The 21,297-nt window shown below is 54.2% G+C and overlaps 1 protein-coding gene across 1 annotated transcript; it reads right to left on the bottom strand.

The window, feature by feature from the left end:
- Nucleotides 1-14,121: 14,121 nt before the first annotated feature.
- On the bottom strand, nt 14,122-21,297 carry TRIM35 (tripartite motif containing 35). Its single transcript, XM_004614731.2, has 6 exons — nt 20,833-21,297; nt 19,571-19,666; nt 17,665-17,895; nt 17,421-17,443; nt 16,757-16,875; nt 14,122-16,055 (listed from the first exon to the last, which is right to left on the bottom strand). Exons 1-6 carry the CDS (start codon nt 21,250-21,252, stop codon nt 15,466-15,468), a joined length of 1,479 nt encoding a protein of 492 aa, XP_004614788.1. The 5' UTR covers nt 21,253-21,297; the 3' UTR covers nt 14,122-15,465.

Below are 21,297 nucleotides of genomic sequence, written 5' to 3'. Positions count from 1 at the left end.
TTGTGGGGTTCCCCTGGAGCAGGACTCGCCTCGGTTTCTTCATCCTGTTTGTGCTTATTTGTGCCAGAGCAATGGCAGTGGCTGTCTGAACCATTGACCAAGTTCCGGATCTTATGGACGCACAAAATTAAACTCTCATTTCCCTTGCTAATCTCATTTATCCAAAGAATTGATGCACGTGATGGGGGTGATCCTGCTAGGACTTCCCCCTTATGGTATGAGCGAGCAAATCCCGGGACCTGGCCTGAGGTTGGCGACCTCAGCCTTTTCACAAGAATGCAGACCCAGAACTCACCGTGGAGGGTTCTGGAACTCTCTCCAGAGAGTTGGGAAGAATGTGTCTGCCTGTTGTCCTGCGGGATGAGTGCTCTCTTGGTCCCCTCCATCCTTGACTTATGCCCTTCCACCATAATGCAGAGGCAGGTTGGCAGAGTGGGGGGAGGGGGAGGGGAGTGGAAGGTGCCCACAGCCTGTGAGCCCAGCATGTCCCAGAAACCCCCCGGGAAGTGGGACACTTAAGGATCTGGGAACAGGTGGTGGGAGCCATAGTACAGCAGGGAGGGCCTTTGCCTTCAAGTGGCAGACCCAGGTTTGATCTCCGGCATCCCATATGGTCCCCCAAGCACCACCAGGAGTAATTTCTGAGTGCAGAGCCAGGAGGAACCCCTGAGCATTGCCGGGTGTGACCCAAAAAGACAACCAAAAAATAAATAAATAAAAAGGAGACGGGAACATTTGGAGACAGAAACTGTAGACAGATTTCTTCAGGACAACGGGAGCAGCCCCTGCATTGGCCAGGGACGCCACTGCCTGCTTGGACAACTCTTTCCGGCAGAGTTGTTGGGGTCCAACCCGCTGTCACTGAGAACCAGATTTCAAGGATATGGCATGGGCTGGCCTATGCAGAGCGGAGGGTCCACAGGTGGAAACTCTAGGCCCCAGCTCTGCGGGCTAGTGGGCAAACTAATTTCAGAGAGTGCCCAATCTGGTAAACAATGCCCAGTTTCTCATCTCCTTCGTGGGTCCATCTTCTTCCTGGCTGCAGGTTGATATGCTTGGGATAGTTTCCGGTGCAGGAGAGAAACATGGGCACATTTTGCACAGGCGGTTAAAGCATCAGGGGCTGAAGGCCCCCCAAGAGAGCAGCTGGAGAAAGGCAGGTGGTGTGGACGCTGCATACAAAACTCAGAGCCTAGCCCTAGGCCCTGCACCACCTCCCTCCTGCCCAGGGAGATGCTCCTGGCTGTCCCTGAGGGAGGAGCAGGCGGCCACATGAAGCATGACATCATCCTGGTGACTGAGGCACTGAGGACTCCAGGGATGCTCTCAGCACCCCAGGGAAAGGCTGAGGCAGGTGATCTGAGACCAGGGATGGCAGCTCCGTGCTGACGAGGAGCACGGCCAGGCAGTCAGTCTATTCCTGGCAACTCTCCTCGCCCAGACACAGAGGGGAGGCTGCTGGGAACCTGGCTCCTAGCTGGACCCTCCGGCTAAACCATCACTGACTTCGCAGCACCTCCAAAAACAAGGTGCATACATCTCTGCACTACCTGAGATGCTGCCCCCTTCCCCCAAAGCTGCCATCCCATTTCCCGCCACTGACAGCACTGTCCTTCCTTCTGACTTCGAGACTGACACCCACCTCCTCATTATTTAAGACCCAACCCAATCTCTTCTGGTTTTCTGGTCCAGGGAATATGGTTCTTCCACCCTGCCGTTCCCAAAGCACAGGAGGGTGGCAATAGTTCAGAATAGCTAGGGAGAGAGCACCACTGGACCTGACCCCCAAACCAAATATAGCTGAATAAGATTTGGTTTGTACAGGATTTTTGTTTCTAATCTTTGGTTATGAGTGACATTGCTCTATAAAAATTTTTCCAATTCTATTTGTTTTAAAGAAGATGTCATCATCAGATTATTTTGTATTTTTGGGGGCCGGAGCGATAGCACAGTGGGTAGGGCGTTCACCTTGCACACGGCCGAACCGGGTTCGATCCCCGCCATCCCATATGGTGCCCCAAGCACTGCCAGGAGCAGTTCCTGAGTGCAAAGCCAGGAGTAACCCCTGAGCATCGCTGGGTGTGACCCAAAAAGCAAAACAAAAATTATTTTGTATTTTTAAAAGACAATACACACATATACTGTGACATCTTGCAATCTTAATAAAGAATAGACTTATTTGGAGTATTTCTTTGGAAATATCCATAATCAACCAGTAATATGGTTGCTTGGAAAGAAGTAGGTTAGGGACAGAGAGAAGAAACTTGTTGATCACTGTCTTCCCTGGAATTTTGTATTTGTACCCAAGTGAATATTACTTTTTGTTAACTCTTGATAAGAAATTTTGACAAAGTTTTAGTTAGAGCTTTAAGTATTTTAGCTAAAAATGAATAACATTAATGTTTTTAATAAATAGAAGACTAGAATTGAATTAACAGCATCGCAAGCTATTTTAGACTTGATCCAGTCGTGGCCTCCAGGAGCAACTGCTTCTTTAAGTAACAGAGACCATTCCCCCACAGGGGAAAGCTGCACAGCATCATGAAGACACACACTAAGATCATAGGAAAACATGAGAAAATACCACCGACCTGAAATGAAGATTATAGAAATGAAAGGGGGAAGATGAACATCCTGATAATTTTTCAAATGGGCAAAGAAGACAGATCATTCATGAAGAGGCCAGGATGCCAGGAAATATGGCTCTATTACGGTAATGAAAGAAATGAAAAGAATCACGATCCTGGGGCCAGAGCGATAGTACAGCAGGTAAGGCATTTATTTGCCTTGCAGGAGGCTGACGCAAGTTCGATACTTGGCATTCCATATGGTCCCCGAGAACTGCCAGGACTAATAAATCCTCAATACCACATGTGGTCCCTAGAGCACAGAATCAAGAGTAAGCCCTGAGTATCAGCAGGTGTGTTGCAAAAACAAACAAACAAACAAACAAACCCACACCAAAAAAACACGATCTATACTTTTGCACTAGAATATCAAAGATGTGCTTGATGTGTTCTGGTGATGTTTACTCGGGTTTATTTAGGACATGAGGAACTGCTTGCTCAAAGACCATGTATATTTCTTTGATAGAGGAATTTTGCTTGTCAGACTTTATCCTTCGGAACTAATTGGACCAGGGTCCTACAAGACAATTTCTATCCCACAGAGCATTACAGCAACGACTTGAGCACTTTTCAAATTAATTATGACACCCAGACAATAAAACTCTTTGTAGCACTACAGATCAGAGCATTGATTCATCAACGAAAAAACAACGCACTTATGGAGCATTCACTTCATTGAAAAGTTTTTGCCACCATTAAATATTCCGCATTTGAAGACTGCTTAATAAGGAAAGACTGGGGCTGGAACAATAGCACAGCGGGTAGGGCATTTGCCTTCGAGGCCAACCCGGGTTCATCCTCAACGTCCCATATGGTCCCCTAAGCACCGCCAGGAGTGATTCCTGAGTGTAGAGCCAGGAGTTAACCTCTGTGCATCGCTGGGTGTGACCCAAAAGGCAAAAAAAAAAAAAAATAGCGAAAGATTGTTCTCACAGTAGGTAAAACTACAAAATGCCCCAAAGTATAGTGAGTTCATTTCTGCACAAGTTTCAGACTTGAAAGGTTTAAAAGGTAGGAGAAGATTACATTGAATGTCTGGTGGTAATAACTCAGGATGGTGGAATGCTAAGTGATGCTCTTTACAAATTTTTTTGTCTTGAGGTGGGTGAGGAAGAGGGTGGCACACCCAGAGGTGCTCTGGGCTTACTCCCAGCTCTATCTCAGAGATCACTCCTGGAGCGCTCTGTGATCATGTGGGGTGCTGGAATCAAACCCAGGTCAGCCCTACCCACTGTACTAGAGCTCTGGCTTCTCTTGACAATTTTCTGAATGAAAGACATCACTTTTATACCTTAAAAAAAAATGCGTCCATCCCTGTATCTGCAAAACCTGTCACTATCTGCTGGATCTTTATTTCCATCACCACCTCTTCACTCCCCTCCCCTCAATCCCCTTTGAAGAGAACCCCAAAGGGCTAGAGGAACAGTTTCAGCTGTTTGGGTTCAGGAAGAGTTAATTAAGTCCCCATTGTCTACTTAGGATGGGAGGAGAAACGGACTTTTCATTGGCTGATGGTGACATCATGCCAGTAGCAGGAGCCAATAGAAGCGTCCCAGATGAAGAAAGTTTCCTGCTACCCGGATGCCGTAATGACCTGCACGGCGGGGAGAGGGGGTGTAAGAACGCTGCCTGCCCCGCCCTGCGGACCCCTGCCTGGCACACGCGATGCTGCACAATTGTGCAGCCTGAGGTCACCTCTGGGTCCGTGAGCTCGGATTCTCGCTGGCTGCCCTTCCAAACGCTGTGTCTCCCCGCCCTTTTCCCCCAGAGCTTCTGGCTCTCCCAGAGTTGCCTGTGTCCACCCCGCACCCCCCCACCACCGGTGACCCTGGATTCAGAATGAGTCAGTGCGGTTGTGTCCACGTGTCCCCATGCGGTCATCCGTCCTCTCTCTGGGTCCCTGCGTCCTGTACCTCTCATAGCCTGAGGTTCTGAAAATAAAGCCTGGGTCCCACCACATCCTGCGCTTAATGCACAGCTTCCTGCAGGTGAGTCCCCTGCGTGTGCCTTCTAGAAATCCAAGGAGTGAGAGCAGGGGCAAGAGCATCATCAATACACACAAGAGATCCACAGTTCAAAATACAGGGTGTTTGCTTCAAAAATATGAAAGACGTGCAAATTGGACTTGCGTGGATGATAGTCTTGGCGGGGTGGAGGTAGGGCATATTTTATTTTGTTTTCCACTTTGCCTGCTGTCAACAAGCATTTCCTCAAGTCTTGAGACATTCTTTTTTTTTATAACCTCCAAGCATTGTTTATTGAATAACCACTGCTTGAGATGCACATTTTATATCAACATCATCTCATTAAATTCTCTCTCTTTTTTTAATTTTATTGAATCACTGTGAGATAGTTACAAGCTTTCATGTTTGGGTTACAATCTCACAATGATCAAACACCCATCCCTCCACCAGTGCACATTCCCCACTACCAATATCCCGGGAATACCCCCCCTTTCCCACCCTCCCTCTTGAGACATTTTTAAGTTTCATTTTATTTCCTTCGTAGTGGCTTACAGTTAGTCAGCCTAAGGAACAAACATACTTTCCTCTTTGTTCATTTCCACTACTGTCCACTACTCCCTACTTTAAACAAGTCCTATGATGAACAAGGATCATTTGCATAATTTCGTTTGGGGTTTTGGGGCCACTCAGAAAGATCGTGGGGTGCTGGGGATCGAACCCCAAACTCAGGTCTCCTGTACACAAAGCCTGCGTGCTAGCCCTTGAGCCATCTCTCTGGCCTTGAACAAGAATCCTTCGTTCCTAAGCTTCTGTTTGGTCGTTTGAATCTGTAAAGATGCAATCTTAGTGATATAATCATCTTAAAGACTCTGCTGCTTCTCAAATATTTGGATTGGAACTGGAGAGAGAGTTCGGTGGATAGATCACTTGCCTTGCGTGCAGCCAACCCAGGATTGACCCCTGTCACCCCATACAGCCTTACAAGCCCCTCAGCAATGATCCCTAAGTACACAGCCAAGACTAAGGCCTGAGCCTTAATCAACAGCCAGGTCAACAGCCAGGTTGACCACTCCCCCCCAAAAAAAGCAAACCAGAAAACATATGTTTAGATTAACCTTCCTTTCTGAGGATTCCAACTGAAATAATATTAACTTTTTTTTTCACTTTTTCAAAAAAATTATTTTATTTTTATAAAGTAGTTCACAATATTTGATTACACTTAATATTTGAACAGCTTCCCACCACGCTATTTTGGGTGTTTCCATCCCAAACCCCAACCCCTGCCCCAAAGCAGAACTGAAATAATTTATTTTGTGTTATCTGTTGTGAAGAGGTGCTGGAGTGATAGCACAGAGGACAGGGTGTTCGCCTTGTACATGGCCAACCCAGGTTTGATTCCTGTATTCCTCTCGGAGAGCCTGGCAAGCTACCAAGAGTATCTCGCCCACACAGCAGAGCCTGGCAAGCTACCTGTGGCATATTCGATATGCCAAAAACATTAACAAGTCTCACAATGGAGACATGACTGGTGCCCGCTCAAGCAAATCAATGAGCCACAGGATGGCAATGACAGTGACAGTTGTGAAGAATCCACTGAAAACATTCCAAAACACTTTCCTTAGAGGAGAGTGTCTGAAGATTGTTGTATTTCACCCAGGGGATGAGGCCAGAAAAATTTATCAGGAGTTAAGGCACCTTACATACGGCCAACACTGGTTCGATCCCCAATACCACGTGTTCCCAGAGCACTGCCAGAAGCCCTAAGCAAAAGCCCAGTGTGGCCCTCAATAAAGTTAAAATAAAACCGCTTTCTTTATTTTTAAAACCAATATTGGGGGGTATTTTGATTTATGCCTATTGATCAATTTTTGGTTTTGTTTGGGAACCACATCCAGCAATGCTCAGGGGTTACTCCTGATTCCAGACCCTTCACTGGCTGCTTTCCTGACTCCTGGCAGTGCTTAGGGAACCATATGGGATGCCAGGATTGAACCTGAGTCGGTCACGTGCCAAGCAAGCACTTCACCCACTGTACTATCTCTCTGGCCCCCTAGTAACTTTTAAAAACATCAGAGTAGTACCCCACGGTGATTCGTTAATAAAAACTGTTTTTTAAAAAATTAAAAATTAAAAAAAATCAGAGTAAATTTTTGTAGTTCAGTTTCAAATTTTCACTCGAAAAATTTTATATCTCCGGTTTGCTTTTGTGACTGAATTCTTCCTTTTATTTTTTAACCCGACAGTGTTGGTATAAGATCTGTAGAGCTTTGTAAACTGTGTTGTTTGAATTCACTTTTACTATATCTCTTACCCTGTCTGTTTCCGGGGGCTTGTATGCAGGAATTCAAACTTGTAGTGCTCATGTAACATCTCACCCCATCTGCTTCGCACATTTGTCGGTATGAAATGTTCCTCGACCTCCCTTTTGTTCTTTCTCTTTAAGTTTCTGTGTGAAATTACTTATCTCCACCCTTGTTTTCTTTCTGGCTGGCTGTGTTATCAGAACTAGATCCCTTACCGCTGTGGTGAATTCCCTATTTTTTTCTGAGACGTGCTTTTGTCCTTTCACTTAACAAGCAGTTGATTCGTTTTTCAAATCTTATTTGCAAATCTTAATTTTTAACAGGCACGTATTTGTTGGCATAGCAACAATTACATTTAATTTTGCAGCATCTTGCTTCCTTCCTTTTTCCTTTAAGCTGCCTGCACTTACATTTCTTTTCTATTTTTCCATATTTGGGAAAGAATATGTGTGTTTTAAAGTCTCCTGGTGTTTTAGTTACCTTCGAATATAAACTTATTTCAATGTCAAAAGAATAATAACATATAGATTATAAAATTCTGTTCCTTCTCACCTCCTTCTTTGTAGGAAAGATTAAGAAATTTACTTTCCCTGACTACTGATGGTCTGATCTGGCTAATATAACCTGGAGTTATATGACCAGATCATTGCTATTCCATTATGTTTTGCATTACGTACTATCTCTTCCAAGTATAATTTTCCTATCATGCATTTTGCCGCAACTTGGATGGAACTTGAGGGCATCGCGTTAAGCAAAATAAGTCAGCGAGAGGACAAATACTGGATGAGCTCATTCATCTGTGGTGGATAGAGAAACAGGACAAGGTAATGAGTATGGAATGAGCTCACCAGGTCCAGTCCCTTCATTGGCTGCTAAAAATAATTGTTGACATTTGCAGATAAGACATCTCCAATGAGATCATTTTGATTTCATTTCATTTCAATTAGGTGGTCTCTAATCCTTGCCTTTCTGGAAATGTCTTTTCTGACCTTTGTACAACTTTGGGTTTCAAATTCTCAGGGGACTCGGGAAAGTTTGCTCAGGATTTTATACTTATCCTCCCTATCCCAGTCTTTCTTTTTTTAAAAAAAATTTTTTTTAAAACTTTATTAATGCAGTCCCTATCAGGATACCCATGACATTTTTCAAAGAAATAGACAAAACACTCCTGAAATTTATATGGAACAATAAACCCCCACAAATAGCTAAAGCAATCCTTGGGGGGAAAAAGATGGGATGCATCACCTTCCCCAACTTCCCAGTCTTTTGGTCACTAGATTTATATTCATTTGTACACAGACTCCATGCATGCATGTGGCTCTCCGTAAGAGCCCTGGGTGCTATTATCTCTCCTCTATCCTGTAGTTCAAAGCATTTGCCATAGGCGTATCCAAGATGCGACATACACTTTCTTTTAAAAAATTTTTTCAATTTTTTAGAGTCAAAGCACTTTTATTGGGAAGTAACAGTACACGCAAGTGACTGGGAGTGGGCGGAGCCAAGGGTGGGTACCCAGAGGGTGGGGCCAGGGACACTGAAAGGGGGTGAGTCAAGGGGAGTTAGGTGGAAGCACAGAAGTGAGTCTCACCGGCTACCGTGAAAGGAAAGGGCATGTAGGGAAAGAACTTGATGGCCTGAAGGAGAGATGAATTTCAGCTGGATAAGCTTTCTCTGCCGGGGGTACGTACAATGAGCACGCAAGATTGGGGAGAGCAGAACCAGCACCTTAATTGTTTGAGGGCCACACGCGCAAGGCTCAGGGGTGACTCCTGTTTCTGCACTCAGGAATTACCCCTGATGGTGCTGGGGAAACCATCTGCCAGGGGTTCGAACTCAGGTTGGCTGCATACAAAGCCAAACACCCTACCTGCTATATTATTGCTCTGGACCCATTTCTCCTGAGGCCAAAGTTCAGGAGGCCTTCACCAGAAAATTATCTGGTCATTCTCGACATACATTTTCAATCCCTACTTGCACTCCAGTCATGGGTCACTCTTAATTTGTTCTGGTCAACACCTGTAATCCTTAAATTGGCTTTGATTTTCTGTCCTCCACATCTTTATTTTTCCTTAATTAAGGAAAGGTCTCTCCCTACTTCTTTGCATTCTCATTCTTACGACTGCTTGAAATTCTGCACTTCTGCCCCAATTTAGCCCCATCTCTCCCAGTGGGATTCCAGCATCCCGAGAAGAACGTGTTCATAGGGGCAAAAAGAGATCAAACAGTCAGTAACCTGGGAGCAGGCCTTCGAGGCTGGACAAGCCCAGCCCTTTAGAAGCTAGAGGCCAATGTATGAGGCTCCCTCACATCTGGCATATGTGGAACACACACACATACACACACACACACACACACACACACACACACACACACGGGACAATGTAGCTTAAGATTGCTCTGGCTCAGAGAGGGGGAACATGCCTGCCTATGCGAAGCCCTGGGTTCCCCACCTCAAAAGGGTTATAAGAAAAAAAAAAAAAATCTCTCCGGGCAGAGTGATAGTACAGTGGGAAAGATGTTTGCCGTGCATGCAGCATACCCAGGTTCCATCCCAGGCACACACCCTGAGCCCCGCCAGGAGTGATCCCTGAGCACGGGTGGGTGTGGCCCCCAAACAAATAAACAAACAACAAAAAACAAACAAACAAGAAAACCAGCTCCAAGGGCTTTATCGTCTGGGGCCCTTCCCCAAGTCCTGCCAACCAGTCGCCTTCACTCCCCCCTGATGTTGAGCCGTTTTCCATCTGTCTGACTTCCTCCATGGTGAGATGCTCAATCCTGCCTCATCTTCCCCACCCTCCATCCCACCTTCAGCAGGGTCTTCAGGTCTCTGTCCACAGGTCGCCCCCTCTGCCTCCCCAGCACCCCTCGCATCTCCTTCCTGCACCTCCGAGATGCCCCCCCATTTATTCTAGACTGTGTGAGAGGTCACCCCCCAGGGACCTCACAGACCCTTGCCTCATCCCTTGACGGGACCCTGAGCTGCAATGTCTCCCCTCAACCCCCCAGCCAGCCTCGGGGACCCACAGTCACGCCTCCCACCCCCTCTCCCAACCCCTCTCCCACCCCTCCCCTCTTTATCCTAGCTCCCTTGTCAGGGCTGCTGGTCTCTGCAGGGAGTGGGGGGGGGTCAGGAAGCCCCCCCTCCCCAATCTGGAACTGAGGCGGTTGCAGGGGAGGAGGGGAGCCGGATGTTCCTGCAAGCGGGGATTGGGGGACCCTAGAAGCGAACACACGGCTGTCTGCAGGGGAGGGTTAGGGGGGACACTGGCAGGGGCTGCTGAGTCGGCCAGGGGTTCCCGCGATCCCGCGCGTGCGCCGCCAGCCCCGTTGGTCCCCATTGTTCCAGACTGTGTGTTCTGGGAACGTCTGCACATCCCCGCTCGCGTCTCCATGGAAACCGCCGTCTCTGCCGGTTCTAAGGAAGCCCACCATGGGACACGCCCAGGCCCACAGCCCCCGCGCCCTGGGGTGTGGCCGCGGGGGACTGAGTCGCCCAGGCTGCACCTTGTGTGACCCCCCACATCATCGCCTGTGCCCAGGGCAGTGGGCACTCGCCCAGACCTGTCTGTCCCCCACCCCAGGCGGGCAGCAGCTCCCGCCTCCACCGCCCCGACCGCCTGCAAGACACGAGGCTTTTTTATTTTAGTTGCTAGTGACACCAATTGTGAGTCACAGGATCTGGCGCTGGAAATTGGGGTGTCCTCAGTTCCCCCACTCCAGAAAGCTCGGCAAGGGGCTAGCAAAGCCGAGCAAACGGTCACTTCCACTGCAGGGCTGTGCCAGACCCCACACTTCGCCCACCCTCTGTAGCACACGGTGGTAAACTGAGGCACAGAGCCATCATGTACCTCGTACCGGGATCACACCGTGTGGACTCGGAACCCAGGTCCTCCAGCCCTCTCCCATCCCATGGCCGGGCACCCACCGAGGACTGGAACCCTAAAAACCCGTGCTGAGAGCTTGTCTGCCAGGTCACCCAGGAGAAAGCACTTCAGCAGGAGGAAGCGAGTTCTCGAACGCTGGCTTGCTGGAAGCACCCCGCCACGAACCTCCCTGGGCGGAGGGGAAATCAGCAGAGCACCGTCCAAGTTTCCTCTGCCTGTCGCCTTGCTCAGGGACCTGCTAGCGTTGCCTACCTGCTCACACTTCCCAGCAGGCAGGGAAGCAAATATACTCAGAATTGGGATGCTTGCTGGCATAAGGGGTCTCGGGGTGGTGTTTGGGAGGGGGGTGCTTTTCCTGTTCTGAGGGGGAGGGAGAGATCAGACTGTGCTCAGGGCTTACTCCTGGCTCTGCATTCTCGGGCCGCAATCCTGGGGGAACAGTACGGGATGCCACAGACCACATCTAGGTCAGCCTGTGCTATTGGTGCCAGGGCACCTTCAGGGAAGATTTAGGGGGACCAGGGCCAGGGCTGCTGACCTCCACGGGGCCTAGGGGTATCTGTTGCAGAGGACAGGAGACACCCGGCAGTGCTCAGGAATTACTCCTGGCAGTGCTCAAGGGACTATATAGGATGCCAGGGATCAAACGCAGGTCTGCCACACACAAGGCAAATGCCCTACCTGCTGTGCTATCTTTCCGAACCTGGGGTGTATTTTTTTTTAATTTATTTTATTGAATCACCATGTGGAAAGTTACAAAGTTCTCAGGCTTAGTTATACAATGTTCAAACACCCATCCTTTCACCAGTGCCCATATTCCACCACCAAAAAAAAAAGAAAAAACCAGTACACCTCCCACCCCCCCACCCCCCACCCCCACCTGCATAACTGATAAGATTCACTTCATTTTCTCTTTACCTTGATTACATTCCATATTTCAACCCAAAACTCACTATTGTTGTTGGGGTTTCAGCACTGAACTCACTATTCTTGGAGTTTATCCCCCCAAAATACGGCCCTATTGACAAGGAAACATTTGATAATTAGTTCTCCATGAATGAGAATAAGGAGGTAAAAGGTCGCGCTGCCGCCATAGCGGCTGTGTGGTTTAGGATTTCTGTGTTTTAGTAATTAAGTACATGGAGATTTAAGTGGGAAATTTCATCATTTCCCTTCCTGGGACAGCATAAAGCAAAAGCTTAGTTCATGGTCTGGGGACATGGTTGCGAGCACTTGCTGGGTTCAGAAGTCATCTAGCTGGCTCTGGATGTTGGTCGTTCAGCAGCAAAGCGGCCGTGCAAACGCATGGCCCCCCGGTTCGAATCCCGGCGGAGCGCAAGCCGGAGCCCATACCAGCCCCAGCCCGAGACTTCCCAAGTGTCGTGGGGTGTATTTTTAAAATAACCATATGCGGCAGAAATGCTTCTAGACTGTGAACTAAGCTACAGCCTCATGCTGCCCCGGGAGGGGAAAGGTTTTTCTGTCTTTCCTTTCACCGGTGGTGTGACGACCACCATCTTATAAGGCCCACTAAACAGAGGTACGAGCTTGCAGTGACACGACTTCTGGCAGAAATTTCTCTGGACTTAATTACTAAAATACCAGGAATCCAAATCTAGCAGCCGTGTGACTTCATATGCTCTTCATTCTCAGCAATGGAAAACAAATTATCAAATGATGCCTTTTCGGCAGGTCTGGTTGTTGGAGGGAAATTCCAGACAATAATAGTGAGTTTCCCGTTGAAATATTCAATGTAATCAAAGTAAAAGAGAGTAAAGTGAAAATCATCAGCCTCACAGCACACAGGAGAGGTGGGGTGGGGTGGGGGGAGGGGGAGGCGGGGAGATGGGAGGGGAGGTATACTGGAGTTTTTGGTGGTGGAACATGTGCACTGGTGAAGGGATGGGTGTTTGATCACTGCATGACTAAGACTTAAACCTGAAAGCTTTGTAACTTTTCACATGGTGATTCAATAAAAAAATAATTTTTTAAAAAAAATAAAAAAAAAAAAGAACGTTGCCGGCGTGGGTGCTTCCATCCAGCCTTCGGGATTCGTCATCAACACGAGGGAAGGGCCACACTCCCAATCTCCCCACGCTGTGTGTTTGCTGACAAGACGTGGGCATCTGCACCCTAAATAACCTCCCGCCATCCCAGGCGGGGCCCTCTGCCGCTTTGGGGACAGGGCACTGGATGCCAGGCCGTTTGTCCCCTGTGAAGCTGCCCTTGGGACTCCCCTCACTGAGCCCTAGCACCCAAGGCGTGGGTGACCCACCGCCTTCACCCTTTTCCCACAAACCCTGGCCAAGGGCTGGGCATCCCTCCTGTTTTTTCATCGTTAGGTTTGGGGGCGACACCCAGCGGTGCTCATAGCTTACTCTTGGTGAGCCTGGGTGACCATATGGGAAGCCGGGAATCAAACCCAGGTTGGCTGTGTTCGCAAGCAGCCGACCAACCTCCGTACTTCCTCTGTCCCATGGATTTGCTCCTATTATACCTCAGCTCCCTAAACACCGGCAGTCCCACCTCAGCTCGATCAACAACAAAAAGCTACAGCATGGAGCCAGAGTGGCAGTACAGCGGAGAGGGCCTCACCTCGAAGGACGCTGACCTGGCTTCTGTCCCCGGCATTCCATGTGGTCTGAGCAGTCAGGAGTCAGCCCTGAGCACCAACAGATGTGGCCCAACCCCCTCCCCAACATAAAAAAATTACAATGTAACAATAGAAGACAAAAAAAAAAAACACCTGAAAATGGGCACAGGACCTTTGAGATGATGCCCTGGGCAGGCACATGGGGGTGACTAAGCACAGGAACGGAGCTGAACTTCTCCAGGCAACGGGAATTGCAAATCCACGCCACCCCCCTACCCCCACACACACACTCTGGCTGGGGTAAATGGATCAGGTGCGGGAGGGATGTAGCACACACACACACACACACACATACACACACACACACACACACCCCCAACCAAATGGATCGGGTGTGGGAGGGATGTAGCACACACACACACACAAACATACACACACACACACACACACACACACACACACACAACCAACCAACCAAATGAACCAAATGGACCAGGTGCGGGAGGGATGTGGCAGGGGGCGGGCTTCCTCTGCCTGTGGTTTAAGTATGTTCACAGCCACCCTGGACACACATGGCAGCTCGAGAAGCCTCAGCCATCAGTGTCCAATGCTAATGACACGTTCTTAGGGCCCAAGCAATGTTCCTCGGAGGGGACACAGCACACCCGTGCGTACCCAAGGCAAGGCCCAGTGAGGCCAAGCGCCGGACACTCCCCAGAACGGGACAGAAAGAACCAAGAACGCAAGGCCAGGAAAGGGGGCTTTATTCAAATCACGTTTTACAAAAGAGGATAAGGCCATCGGACCCACTTAAAAAATAGTAACAAATCCAACATGTAACATGGAAATAAAAACATCAAATGTTTTAACAACAAAAACATAATTTCAGGTTAAAGACCGTTACATTGTTTAACGGGCCAGACTGACACGCTGGCCCCGAAAGTGTTTGGCTCCAAAGTGCTTTAACTGCCGAGTCCAGCCCCGCCAGAGGGTCGGCACCTCCCAGGTTAAGGCCGAGCACAGCACCTTCCGACCCACCCACGGGCCGAGGCACAGGTTGTTTGAAGGTCCCGCCGGGAGGCGGGCACAGGCGAGGGCCGAAGGGCGTGTCACAAACACGCTCCCAGGGGGACACCGGGCAGGGGAGGCTGCAAGCTGGGCAGGAGGCGGGGCTCCCCACCATAGGCGTGCCAGGATGACCACCTCTCCCGGAGTCCCTCCCTACACCCTGCAAAGGTATTCTGGTGCAAACAACCAACTCCCAGACCCCCAAATGTGGCCATTCCAGGGCTTCCAACCCACCGCAGGGGCAGGCACCCGGCACCCGCAACTGTTTCAAATGCAGACTCAACGCCCAGCCTCCCTTAAGGAGGGCCCCTCCGCGAGCCAGCCAGCACCCCAGGGTCCCCAGGGCTCCCCTTCCTCTGGGACAGTAGCCCACAACCTCCTGCCCCAGCCTGGCCACCAGGTTTGCCAGGGCAGTTCTAGAACCTGCATAAAGAACAGTAGCACTGGGGCTGGGGCCCTCGTACAGCCGGGAGGGGGGGGTGGGAGCACTTGCCTTGCACACCACCCACATAGGTTCAATCACCCGCAACCCATTTGGTTCTCCGAGCACCAAGAAGAGTGATCCCTGAGCACAGAGGCAGGAATAAGCCCTGAGCATCACCAGGTATGGCCCCCAAAGAAAACCACTGAAACAGTTCCTCCAGGTGGTGTCAGATTGCGAGCAGAGGTGAGACTGCAAGAGCAGGGGGGCCTGCAGGGGGAGGGGGCCTGCAGAAGGCGGGGCTGCAGGGGGAGGCTGGCCTGCAAGAGGAGGTGGGCCTGCAGGGGGAGGCGGACTTGCAGGGGGCGGGGCCTGCAGGAGGAGGGGGGCCTGCAGGAGGGCCTGCAGGAGGCGGGCCTACAGGGGGCGGGGCCTGCAGGGGTGGGGGCCTGCAGGGGGAGGGGGTCTGCAGGAGGAGGGAGGCCTGCAGGAGGAGGCGGGCCTGCAGGGGGAGGCGGGTCTGCAGGGGGAGGCGGGTCTGCAGGGGAGGAGGCTGCAGAGAGGAGCCCTGGGGAGAGGCAGGGGCAGCGCCCGCCTAGGCCTCAGCTATCCAGCAGCTCCCTGACCACAATGCGCAACGGGCAGATGCGCAGCGCCTCGGGCTGGCCTGGGCTGTCGCCCCGCGCGCCCGCGCCCCCCACGTAGAAGTAGGGCCGCACGTCCCCGAAGCGGGCGTGGAAGGTGTAGAGGTGGCAGCGGCGCTCGGCGTCGTAGAAGGACAGCTCCCCGCCGTCGCAGTCCAGCTCCACGCGCAGCCGGCGTGGCAGACCGGGCCCCAGCGGCGAGGCGGTGGGGTCCGACGTGACACAGTGGTCGCCGCCCACGCCCTGCGTGCGGCTCAGGTACCAGAAGCCGGCGCGGGCGTCATGGTAGCAGCTGTGCGTGTGGCCCTCGGGGCCGGCATCAGCGCGGACTCGCGCCACGCCCACGCGCCAGCTGGGCAGCCCCCCCAGGTCCACCTCCCAGATGTGCGAGCCCCGAGAGAAGGTGCGCGAGCCCAGCAGGCAGGGCGCCGACGCGAAGCGCTCCGGGTTCTCCACCTGCACGCGGTAGCCCTGGTTAGAGACGCTGGTGAGGTCCTCGGACACGGACAGCCAGCCGGCCGCGGTGTTGGGATCCAAGCTGAAGGGCACTGCGGGGGGAGGGGGGGAAGGGGGTGTCAGTGGCCTCTGCCAACCCTGTTCCCCCAGCTGAGGGGAACCCCAGGAGTGAATCCAAAGGAGTTGCGTTCTCAGGGGGGCCTTACAGGGTCCTGACCAGTGGACTGTGGTCCTCAGGAGAGGGGACGGATGGGGTGAGGGCATGGACCCAGGAGGCAGGGGGCGCAAGCTGGCAAGGGCACCCCCTAGAGGGCCCAGGCCAGCAGGACCCCCAGAGACCCTGGGCTGGCAGGTCCCCCCAGAGGGCCCAGGACCTGCCTAACAGAACTCCAAGCCCAGTGCTGACCCAACTTCAGCACTCAGAGCCAAACCACTTCTGCACTTTCAGGGGTGGCTCTGGCAGGAAGACGGGTCCTGATGCTCCCACGAGGGCCAGGACACCTACGAGACGTATTGTCACCAGTGTGGCGGGTAGCTACGGCTACAGCATCACAGCCCGGATCAAGTGCCAGCGCAGCTGTGGGTACTGGGGGTGCCCCGGGTTCAGGGGGCCTGACCACCTCCCCGCTGCGTCCTCCCAGAGGACCAGATGTGGTGCCTTTCCGCATCGAGACTCATGACCACCAAATGCCATCCCACAGTGGGGCGGGAGACAAGCCCTTGGCCCCGAGTGGGGCTGGCACCCTGGAGGGAGCAGGCACTTCCGAAGCGTTCCGCTGCCGGGTGCACTCACCGGACTCCACAGATGCCATCATCTTCCTCCAGACCCGGTACGGCAGCGAGTCCAGGTGCTTGCAAACGTCCAGCAGCAGGCCAGCCTGCACAGGCTCGGGCTCCATGGTGCAGAAGAGGCTGCAAGGAGAGGTGGGCGGTGGGCCCTGCATCCCGGGCCCCAGGGCACCCCACCTCTGCAAAGGGCTGCCATACCCTGGCACCCGCCTCTGGCCAGGCAGACCCAACAGGCAGACCCAACCGGGCTCTGAAGGGCGGCACGCCAGGAACCCAGCAGTCAGCTCGCCTGGCCGGGGAGGTTCTCTAACACGGTCCTCCCCTAGTGGAGACAGAAACCGCCTCAAGGATGCCCGGGACAGAGGGAAACTCAGGCCCCCCAATCTCCTCTCTCTGCACAGCCTGTCCAGGACCCGGCCTGCCTCATTCCACCCTCCGACCCTAAGCGGGGCATCCTGAGGCTCGGAGGGCCTGAGATGTCGGGGGGCCCTCTAGGGAAGCAGGTCAGCTGCAGGAGGGCAGCCGCCCCATGCCACCCACAAGTGGACAGCCCGGGGAAGCTCCCCAGTGCCCCCCTCCCCAATGCAACCCGCGCCTCCCTGACCTGCTGGCCCGGAGCCACTGGCGTCCACCCCCCACCGCCCATCTGCTCTTGCTTGGCCACTCACCGGCGCTTCCGGCTCTTGTGTTTCTGAAAGAGAAGCCAGAGACACCGACGGAAAACGGGTCAGTTTTTGCCGCACACAGAACCCCATGTGCCACGCTCCCGGCCAAGCCAGTCCCACTCCCGTTCCTGGGACGCCGCCCTCAGCAGCTTCTCTGGCCTGACCCTGGCGGGAAGGTCCTGGCCGCCAGCTCTGCACGGTTCGAGGGACAACGGTGCCCCGTGTCCCGGCGTCCTCCCCGGCTCACCATGAGGAAGGAGACGTCGTCCTCCTTCAGCTCCTTCTGCAGCCGCTCCATCTCGTGGGTCAGCGCCTCCGCGTCCTCGGCCAGCCGCTTCATCCTCTCCTCGGCCAGGCCCTGCTTCTGGCGCGCCTCCTCGGCCACAGCGTCCAGCACGGCCTGCTCCTCAGCCTCCAGGAACTCCCGCAGCTTCTCGAACTCCCGCCGGATGCGGCCCTCGAGCCACGCGCGCTCCCCCTGCAGCAGAGAGGGGGCAGCTGCCGCACCAGAGACATCTCTGCACCCGGGTCCCACTGGAAGACCCCAGCAGGTGAGAACAGAGGATGCGGCTTCACGTTTTTAATAAGTCAAGAGGCATAATGAGGTTTTAATAAACTATGTGCATTCGTGGTGTGTGTGTGTTGGGGGAAGGATATGATTGAAGCCCGAAACAAAAACTCACAAGCTTCTATTTTCACCTGCCGCCAAGACACAACAAGCTCAGTGCAGTGCTGTGCACGGTCTGTCCACTCAGGAGAGCGTGAAGGTGTGTAAGAAACTGCAGACGGCCAGGGCGATAGCACAGCGGGGAGGGCACATGCCTTGCACCCAACCGACCCAGGTTTGAGTCCTGGCACCCCGTATGGTGCCCCCTGTGCCCCAACCGGAGTGATCCCTGAACACAGAGCCAGGAGTAAGCCCTGAGCACAGCTGGTGGTGCCCCCCTCCAAAAAAAAAAAGAAAGAAAGAAAAAAGAGAAGAAAAAGAAAGGGCACAAAGCGGAGGAACTCTGAAACACAGGCAGCTCATCTCTGCACCAACACAACCTCCCTGCCAAGGAATTCTGCTGGGGGAAGGGCACAGGCGAGGTCTCACTCAGCTGGAAATAAAAGAGCAAATCAAGAACATCAGAAGCCTGCTTCCTCTCTCCCTCTCTCTCTCCTTTGGCTTTCAGGTCATACCCAGCAGTCATACCCAGCAGCTTACTCCTGGCTCTGTGCTCAGGGATCTCTCCAGCCCCCAAGCCATCCTTAAGATAGAGAGAACGGGGGCTGGAGAGATAGTTCAGCGGGTAGGGCGCTGGCCTTGCACACAGTCGATCCAGGTTTGATCTCCCGTACCACGAATGGTCCCTGAGCACTGCAGGAGTGACCCCTGGGCTCAGGAGTAAACCCTGCACACCACCTGGCGGAGTACCAGCGGGCAGGGGCTAGAGTTGCGGGGACAGGGGGCCCTCAATGTTGGGGGAGGGAAGGCAGACTTCCCTGTTGATCATGGCTTACGGTACACAGACTTCCAAAGATATAGCCACACCCCAAAACTCCCAGTATAAACCAATGTTGTCAATAAAGACATATCTGGAAAAAATTGGAATTGTCAGCACACACAAGTTCCGACCTAGACCTTCAGAGAAACAGGCAGGGGAGTCCCGAAATCACAAACTTCCCAGCTCAGGATCGCAAACTCACTGATCCAGAGGTTTTCCGGAAGAGCAGGAGGAAGTACTTCTTCAAAATCAATCCAAGTCCCTAATACTATGGGCTACTCAGAACTATGAAAAACCAACGCTCCCTACTGGCGAACCGGGAGGACATCAGTGTGTAAGCTCAGATGGCTATGAGCTACAGCGAGAGCAGGGGGCCCGCCCCCATGTGGAAGCCGGGATCACAGGGCCTTTGAGGGGAGGGTTTCGCACTGTGCGGCCGGGGTGTGGGGACTAGGAGAGGCTGGCGCTGTGGACACAGGCCTGGGGGCAGGACACACGGCCCCTCTGACAGTGGCCATTGGTGGCACCAGCTCACGGGGCAGCAATGCTGAAGAGGGTGGACGGGAGAGCAGGGGGCACGGGTGGGCCCTGAGGTCTGAGGGGTGGCAACAGCCAGTGTCTCGGGTCAGTGTCCCAGGTCAGGACTGACGCACCCCACCCCCTCACCTGGTTGTGCTTGGCGATGGCCTCGTAGGAGCGCCGCACAGCCCAGAAGGCCTTGGCTTTCTCCCGCAGCGCGTGCTCCATGTTCCGGCACCGGGCCTGTGGGGGCACGCGGGGGCGGGTTAGGGCTGCAGGGGCCCTGGGAGCAGGGAACATGAATGCTCACGCAATCCCAGCTTCCCCCTGCCCCCTAGACCGCGAGGCTGCAGGTAACACCTCTACCGGAGCTTGGGGGGCAGGTTGGGAGGTGGCACACAAAGCCCCCCCCGCCCTGTCCAGGGCCCCCCCCCCTCAACCAGGGAGGCCTGCACGGGCCTGCAGCTGCCCAAACAGGGCTCCAAGCCCAAGCCCTGATGTGCAGCACCTGCGGGTCTAGACCGAGGGCCACGGAGCTGTCCCCACCAGGGTCCTGATCCCAGGCTGCAGAGCGGTCCCAAGGCACAGCGGGCTGTGGCTCCCGCCCGCCCCTCCCTGCAGCGCCAGCCTGGTGCTGGCAGAGCTTCTCTCAGGCGGGGCAAGTCTCCCCAGTCCAGACCCGCCGGGCTGCTGAGTCACCTGCCGGGCTCGGCTCGGAGCTCCTGGGGGCAGGAATGGGCAGAACCCTGTGCCAGGCCTGGGCTGCTGCCCACGGCTGCTGGGTGTGCCTCCCGCTGCTCGCTGTTCTGTGGGCGTCTCTCCAGCCAGGAGGGCCGATTCAGGGCCCTGCCCCGGGAGGCCAGGCCCCAGCTGCCCCGGGTCCACACCTGGCACGGGTGCGAGTGGAAACGCAGGTAGGCAGGCCACTGGGCAGGGGGGTGACAGGACACGAGGGGAGGGGGTCGCCTTCCCCATTCGCCCTGCCTCCTGTCCAGGACCCAGAGTCTCCAGCCCGCCCTGGACGCAGCTCCAGCTGCGGGGGACCAGGGCTGGACTCCGAGGACTCCCCCGTGGCCCCCGCCAACAGACACCCTCGGTGCCAAGTGTTCCACGCTCCGTGCAGCTGCTGCTGCTGTTTTAGGGGAAACGCGGCGAGACCGGGGCGGTTGCATCCCCCGGCCTCAGGACGCGAAAGCACAGAGCAGCCGGGAGGCCAAGCCTTTCCCTCCCGGGACGGGGGTCAGGCCGGAACCCGGAGCCCCTGACGTCTGACGCCTCCGGCCCGCTGCTGCAGGGGATGCTCCGGGGAGGAACCCCGAGGGTCGCCAGCCGCTGGAGGAGCGGGGACCCCGGGGGCTCTGTCGCCGGGCTGCGGCACCGGGGAGGGGAAGCGGCCCGGGGACCCTCACCCGGAAGTCCAGCGCCGTGTCCCCGACGGGCTGCACGCGGTGGCCCTGGTGGCGAGGCTCGCCCTGGCACGCGCAGCACAGCAGCTCCTGCTCGTCCAGGCAGAAGAGGCCGAGCGGGGCGCGGTGCGAGCGGCAGAGGCGCGCGGGGCGGCCGCCCTGGGCCTCGTCGCGCCGCAGCTGCTCCACCAGGTTGTTGAGCGTGTGGTTGGTGCGCAGGGCGCCGGGCAGCGCGCGCTCCTGGCACACGGGGCACGCGGGCGCCGCCTGCGCCTCCCAGCAGCGGCTCACGCAGCCGCGGCAGAAGTTGTGGCCGCAGCGCAGCGTCACGGCGTCGCGGAAGGGATCGTAGCACACGGCGCACAGCAGCTCCTCCTTGAAGGCGCGCGACGGCCCCACGGCCGCGGGGCACGAAGCATCCATGGCCCGAGTGGCCCGCCGCGCGGCTACTTCCGCACTCCGCGCGGC

Source organism: Sorex araneus, chromosome 1 (genome assembly GCF_027595985.1).
Source record: "Sorex araneus isolate mSorAra2 chromosome 1, mSorAra2.pri, whole genome shotgun sequence".
NCBI classification, from domain to species: domain Eukaryota; kingdom Metazoa; phylum Chordata; class Mammalia; order Eulipotyphla; family Soricidae; genus Sorex; species Sorex araneus.
This window is presented reverse-complemented; position numbering and strand designations above follow the sequence as displayed.